This window comes from Pyrgilauda ruficollis, unplaced genomic scaffold (genome assembly GCF_017590135.1).
Source record: "Pyrgilauda ruficollis isolate IOZ18807 unplaced genomic scaffold, ASM1759013v1 scaffold113, whole genome shotgun sequence".
Taxonomy (NCBI): Eukaryota; Metazoa; Chordata; class Aves; order Passeriformes; family Passeridae; genus Pyrgilauda; species Pyrgilauda ruficollis.
Genome location: NW_024509544.1, coordinates 1100325 through 1107046, shown reverse-complemented (window position 1 = coordinate 1107046; position 6722 = coordinate 1100325). Strand labels below are relative to the sequence as shown.

Below are 6722 nucleotides of genomic sequence, written 5' to 3'. Positions count from 1 at the left end.
CCCGTGCCCCCCGCGGGCCGGGCGCCGAGTGCCGGCCGCGGAGGCCGGGGGGTCGCGAAGCCTTCGGGCTGTCCCCCCCCGCCCCGGCCTCTCCGGGGGCGGCTGCCCCTCACCCGCCGCTCCACTGCTTCCCGCAGCCCCAGTGACAGACGGTGCCGCCGTCCCGCAGTGCCCGCCGCGGCCTCGGAAGACCCAGCCCACACCCGCTGATGAGCTCCATGAACCCCATGAAACCCTCGCTGCCGCCTGCGCCCCACGGGTGGGCGCCGGGGCAGCGTCCCTCCATCCACCCATGCATCCATCGCTCCATCCATCCATCCATCCATCCATCCATCCATCCCCCCATCCCTCCCTCCATCCATCCTTCCGTCCATGCATCCATCCCCTTGTCTGTCCCTCCATCCCTTCCATTCTTCATCTCTCCATTTCCTCAATCCCTCCATCCCTCTGTCCCTCCATCCCTCTGTCCTTCATCTTCATTAATTTGTTTTTCTTTCTAGTGATGGTTCATTTGCATACGAGGCTGTTCCTTGGCAACCAAGCACCAATCAGCCGCCGGGATCCCTCTCCGTGGTAACCACTGTCTGGGGTGTCAGCAACCCCTCCCAGAGCCAGGTACCAGCAGCACCCCCGCCCCAGGCTTCCCCCGCACCTGGATGCCACTGCCCCTGCCTGACCCACTGCCTCCCACTGCACCCTCCAGGTTTTTGGCAGCCCCATGGGCCCTGGGGGAAGCAGCTCCAGCACCCCACTGCTGCCTGGCATGGCAGGCACCAGCTCGGGCATGAGCTCACCGCCATTCCTGCCACAGCAGCCCTTTGCTGAGGGGGCACCGGGGAAGGGCTATGTGCAGCCAAGTGTCTATGGGCGCAACACCTACCCCAGTGGGCCAGGCTTCGCTGCCAGGTAAGGCCAGCCCTGTGCTTTGTGGCCTGGCATGTGCCCTGCTGCAGGGCCACTGCATTCCCCTTCCTGCTTCTCTGTTCTCCAGCTACAACGGTGGCCCGAGTGGCCCCGGAGGGATGGGGCTCCCCTCGCACGCCAGCCGGGCCACTGCTGATTTCACCCAGGCAGCAGCGGCTGCTGCCGTGGCTGCTGCTGCTGCCACAGCCACGGCCACGGCCACGGCGACGGTGGCTGCGCTGCAGGAGAAACAGAGCCAGGAGCTGAGCCAGTACGGTGCGGTAAGAGCCTGGCTGTGGCAGAACTGGGGAGCTGACAGCCCCCCTGGCCTGCTGTGACCCTTGTCTCTTCGTTGCTGCAGATGGGCACAGGGCAGTCTTTCAGCAGCCAGTTCCTGCCCCATGCTGGACCCCGTGGCCCCAACAGCATGAGCCCAGCTGGCATGGCAGGTGTTGTGGCCCCCTCTGGTGTCTCCCCTGTGAGCATGAGCCCAGTGCGGGCGCCCGGGACTGGCCCCCTCTATGGTGGGCAGCGAGTGCCTCAGCACACGTACCCTGGACCTCCCCAGAGCCAGCAGCTGCCCCGCCAGGGCCTCAAGCGGGCATACTCCAACGAGGTGAGTGCTGCCTTGGGGAAGGCTAGGGCACATGGCGACCCCTTTTCCCGCTGGTGCTGACTCCCTGGCCCCACAGGGGTACCCAACACAGCAGTACCTCCAGGGCGGGCAGTACGCTGCAGCTGGTGCCCAGTATGCCCCCAGCGCCCCCCAGTCCTCCGCTCCGTCCCCCTCATACCCTGGCCACAGGCTGCAGCAGAGCGTGGGCCAGTACCTCTCCGCTTCAGGCAGTGCTGGACCCTATTACAAGGTACCACAGGGGAACGTGGGCAAGGGGTGGAGGTCTGGGTGTCCACCATGCCCCGGTGCCAGCCCCTGGAGACCCTCCTCCTCCCATAGCCAGCTGACCAGTTCAATGGGCAGAGCGCCAGCTTCGGCACCTACAGCCAAGCAGCCATCAATGGGGTGAGTCTGGCAGCGGGTGGGGTGGGGCTCTGCTGGCCTGGCTGGACGCTGAGGGCACATGCTGCCTCTACAGCCGGGCCGGTCACTGCCGGGGTACCCCAGCTCGCCGCTGGCCGGGAACCCCACGCCGCCCATGACACCAGGCAGTGGCATCCCCGCCTACGCGTCCCCCGGTCAGGATGTCAAGTCGCCCTTCCTGGCAGACATGAAGCCCAGCGTTGCCCCCGTGCACCCGTCCCCTTCAGGTAGGTGTCCGTGATGCGGGTGAGGGGGGCACTTCACGGAGATCACCCCCGTGCCTCGAGCAGTACGGGGTAGGCCTCGCTTCTGACAGCTCCGTGGCCTTTGCCCCTTTAAACGGAGGGTGGGAGGGAATTCAGGGAAGAGGGCGTGACCGCTGCCAGGGTTTGGGGGCTGATTGAGCCGGGGGTGGGCTGCCTGTGACTAGGGGGAGGGGCTTGCTAAAAGGGTGTGGCCTCGGGGGCGGGGCTTTATCAGGAGCGCTGGTTTGGTGGGGGGGCTTCTGCTTTTAGGGAGGGGCTTGGGCAGGGTGTGGTGTCCTGGAGGAATCTGCGGTGGGTGGGCTTCCTCCACAGGGGTGGGAGGGGGGTGGCCGCAGGGGTGGGGCCCCTTTGGGCGGGAGGAGTCTCCTGCATTGCACGGGGGGCGGTTTGCGGGTGGGCAGGGTCGCGCTGTGGAGGTTGGGCTCCCTGCGAGGTGGGGCATGGCCGGGGGGAAGGTGTCGGTTTCCCTGATGGCGGCGTCCCGCAGGGCCGGCCCCCGGCGAGGAGCTGCGACTGACCTTCCCGGTGCGGGACGGCGTGGTGTTGGAGCCCTTCCGCCTGCAGCACAACCTGGCTGTCAGCAACCACGTCTTCCAGCTCCGTGACTCTGTCTACAAGACCCTCATGATGAGGTGGGGATGCTGGGGGGCACCTTTTGTAGTGTCACACGGTGCTGCTCGGCGGGTGCTCTACGGCACCGTGTGCTGTGGAGTGGGGCCGTGCTGGGCAGCACAGCTGGGTGCTGCATGGCGCCGTGTGGCACGGGGGTGTGTGGCCTGGCATGGCTCGGCACGGCGCCGTCCTGCATGGCGGTGCCAAGTGTGGCTTGGCACAGCTGCACGTGCCGTGGTTCAGCGTGGTGTCATGGTGTTTGGCATGTCGTGTCACAGCGTGGTGCTGTGGGGTTGGCATGGCACAGCAAGGTGGGACGTGGCGTGGCCTGGCACAGTGCTGTGCTACTGTTGGGGTTTGTCACAGTGCCGTGTGACTCAGTTTAACATGGACTGGCTTAGCACCGCATGGCTCTGCGTGGCTTGAAGCAGCATGGTGTGATGACACGTGGTGCTCACATGTGGACACACCTCCTGCCCACACCCTGCCTGTCCCCAGGCCTGACCTGGAGCTGCAGTTCAAGTGCTACCACCACGAGGACCGGCAGATGAACACCAACTGGCCGGCCTCCGTGCAGGTGAGCGTCAACGCCACGCCGCTCACCATCGAGCGTGGTGACAACAAGACCTCCCACAAGCCACTCTACCTGAAGCACGTCTGCCAGCCCGGCAGAAACACTATCCAGATCACTGTCACCGCCTGCTGCTGTGTGAGTCACCAGGAGGGTACCAGGAGAGGGAGGGTGGTGGCTGGGGCCACAGCTCAGCCTCCCGTCTCTCCACAGTCCCACCTGTTCGTCCTGCAGCTGGTGCATCGGCCCTCGGTGCGCTCCGTGCTGCAGGGGCTCATCAAGAAGCGCCTGCTCCCCGCCGAGCACTGCATCACCAAAAGTGAGCACCTGGGGGTTGGGAGGATGCGCTGTGGCAGGGAGGCAGTATGGTGCAGTATTGCCCAGGTGCCACCACGGTGCCACCCCCATCCCAGGGTGCTGGTTCTGACCCTTGGTGCCCCTCGCCCCCACCTTCCCAGTCAAGCGCAACTTCAGCAGTGGGACCATCCCGGGGACACCGGGGCCCAATGGTGAGGATGGCGTGGAGCAGACGGCCATCAAGGTGTCCCTCAAGTGCCCTATCACCTTCCGGAGGATCCAGCTTCCAGCCAGGGGTCACGACTGCCGGCACATACAGGTAGGGCGTGGTGATGACAGAGTGCTGGGGGTATCCCCCACCCACTATCCTGCCTCCTCCCTCTCAGCTGCTGCTCTCCCCACAGTGCTTTGACCTGGAGTCATACCTGCAGCTCAACTGCGAGAGGGGCACATGGCGGTGTCCTGTCTGCAAGTGAGTGGGGTCTGCAGTGGGGCCATGCCCTGTTGTCCCTGCCTGCAGGGCATGAGTGTGTGTTTCACTCCCTGTGGGAGATGTGTTTCCTGCCCTGGGAGACGAGTAGTTCTTGCCTTAGAGGAAGGTTCCTGTCTGGTGGGGGTTCCCTTACCTCACTCTGTTCTCGCTCTGCCTGCAGTAAGACGGCCCTGCTGGAGGGGCTGGAGGTTGACCAGTACATGCTGGGCATCCTGATCTACATCCAGAAGTAAGTGCCTTCCCTTTGGCTGTCTGTCCATCCATGCCTGGTCCTGTGCCACCCCTGGGGGGCTGTGCAGCCAGCTCCCCCGACCTCACCTCCCCTGTGCTCCTGCTGCCCCCAGTTCAGAGCATGAGGAGATCACCATCGACCCGACCTGCAGCTGGAAACCCGTCCCTGTCAAACCTGATGTCCACATCAAGGAGGAGCCGGAGGGGCCAGCCCTGAAGCGCTGCCGGACACTCAGTCCTGCACACATGGTGCTGCCCAACATCATGGAGATGATTGCGGCTCTGGGGCCTGGCTCTGTGCCCTTCCCGGCGTTGTCACAACCTCCAGCGGGGGCTGCCACCGACTACGGCACCCCGGGTACGGGGGGGACCCATGGGGGACAGGACTGAACCCCATCCCTGCGTGTGTGTCCCCCAATTGCCCCATTTCCTCTCACAGGTTCCAGCTTTCTGGGTCCTGGGGGCTTCCCAGAGCCTTTTGCTGCCCCTGGTGTCCCTGGCCCCTCAACGCTGAGTGACTTCACACCAGGCCCCTCCTCCATCTCCTACCAGCCCAACATCCCCGGCAGCCTTCTGGCCCCTGAGAAGCCTCCTGTGCCCCCTCTGCCTGCACAGGTCAGCTGGGCTATAGGTGGAGGGATTCCCCCCAAGCCCTCCTGTCTCACTGTGGGGGGCCGGGGGGTCCCGGGGGAGGGAGGATCTCATGGCTATGCTCTTTCCCCACGCTCCCCAGCTTCCCCCAGCGGGACGAATGGAGCCGTCGCACCCCGCGGTGCAGACGGGGCTGCACAACACTCCCTCGGGCAGCCACCCCCGCAGCGCAGTGCTGCGGCAGCCCCCGGCCCACGCTGCCGACCTCGTCTTCCCCCCCGCGCCCAGCATGGCCGCGGCGGGCGACGGCTCCGAGGCTGCCCTCGACGTGAGTACTCGGGGGGGTGGACGAGGGTCCTGCCGCTGGCTCGGGACCCCAGCCGCTGCAGGGGGGTGGGCAGAAGCTGCGGGGAGCCGATCATCACACACTGCCGCCCCCAGCTCCTGCCCGAGCTGACGAATCCTGACGAGCTGCTCTCCTACCTGGGGCCCCCCGACCTCCCCAGCAGCAGCAACGATGACCTCCTGTCTCTCTTCGAGAATAACTGAGCCATCCTCGCCCCCCTCCCGGGGCTGGGGGGCAGCACTGTGTGCCCCTGCCCGCTGCAGAGCTGGGACCCCCCCACAGCGGGGGCTTTCTCAAAGGGCTGCGATGGGACAGAGGGGCTGAGCCCCCCCAGAAGCACAAGGCTGTACATAGTGTAGAAACACTACTGCTCCCCCGAGACTCCCCATATTTAAAGGCAAGTGCGTCACTGCGGGGCTGCCCGTGCCCCCCTATCAATGTGCAAATGCTGCTGCCCCTATTACCGCACGGGTCTGGCGTGGGGTGCGGAGCTCAGCTCCCACTGCCCCGCGCCGAGCTGCCCTGTATGTCCCCGATGGCTATTAAAGGATCCTTCTGCAGGGCCACGTGTGTCCCCGTCTTTTGTCATCCCGCTCTGGGGCTGGCCCCGCTGAGCAAGCAGGGGAGGTCCTCGGGTGGCGGGAGGATCCAGAGGGGGGAGGGTGTGACCCGAGTAGCGAGGGAATCCTGCCCTATCCCCGAGCAGCGGCGGCGGGGCCGGGCGGTGAACCGGACCTGTGGCGTCAATCATTAACCGGGGCCGGCTGGGCGGTGCTGCAGGCGGACGGCGGAGGAGGAGAATCGGCTGTCTCCCCACGTCGGGCGATGGGCTGCCAGGGCTGGGCCGCAGCTCGGGCAGCTCCAGGCCGCAGAGGCCCCGGTGCCGCCGCATCCCCGGCCCGGCCCCTCACGGCTCCCGGCCCCTCACGGCGCCCGGCCCGGCGACGCCCCGCGCCCCCCGCCCCGCCCGCGCTTTTTCCCCCCTTCCCCCCACTTTCAAACTCGGCGCCGCCGATTGGTTGCCTGCTCTGCCACTCCGCCACTGCGCCAGCGGCCGTTGGCCGGCGCTGCTGGGGAGGCGGGCCCTCCTCCACCCTATATAAAGGGCTGTGGGGCGCTGCGCTCCTTCTGCTGCGCCGCGCCCGCCGCACGGACGAGTATCTGCTGCTGTGCTCGTGTCTCACCATGGCCAACCCCGTCGTCTTCTTCGACATCGCCGCTAATGGCGAGCCCCTGGGTCGCGTCACCTTCGAGGTGGGCGCGGGAGGCGGCCGGGGAGGGGCGGGGGGCGCCGTTGCCGTTTCCTTGCCGGGCGCGGGGCCGGTGGGGGGCCAGCCGGCGCCGCGCGTGCGCGGCAGGGGCGCGCTGGTGCG

General features: G+C 66.7%; 2 protein-coding genes across 2 annotated transcripts in view; both read left to right on the top strand.

Annotated features, from left to right (window-relative positions):
• The first annotated feature begins 6 nt into the window (after positions 1-6).
• ZMIZ2 (zinc finger MIZ-type containing 2) lies at positions 7-6299 on the top strand. The gene is made up of 18 exons (XM_041478032.1): positions 7-259; positions 501-615; positions 704-906; positions 992-1184; positions 1265-1519; positions 1596-1769; positions 1859-1924; positions 1998-2169; positions 2696-2840; positions 3319-3529; positions 3605-3710; positions 3850-4007; positions 4093-4160; positions 4342-4410; positions 4526-4770; positions 4852-5027; positions 5146-5331; positions 5445-6299. The coding sequence occupies exons 1-18, from the start codon at positions 210-212 to the stop codon at positions 5550-5552; spliced, it is 2700 nt and encodes an 899-aa protein (XP_041333966.1). The 5' UTR covers positions 7-209; the 3' UTR covers positions 5553-6299.
• Positions 6300-6452: 153 nt separating this feature from the next.
• The window catches only part of PPIA (peptidylprolyl isomerase A), a 2054-nt gene continuing 1784 nt past the window's right edge, over positions 6453-6722 (top strand). Inside the window, exon 1 of the mRNA XM_041478510.1 lies at positions 6453-6603. Within this exon, the coding sequence (XP_041334444.1) occupies positions 6535-6603 (69 nt within the window). The 5' untranslated portion in view covers positions 6453-6534. The remainder of the gene's footprint in view (positions 6604-6722) is intronic.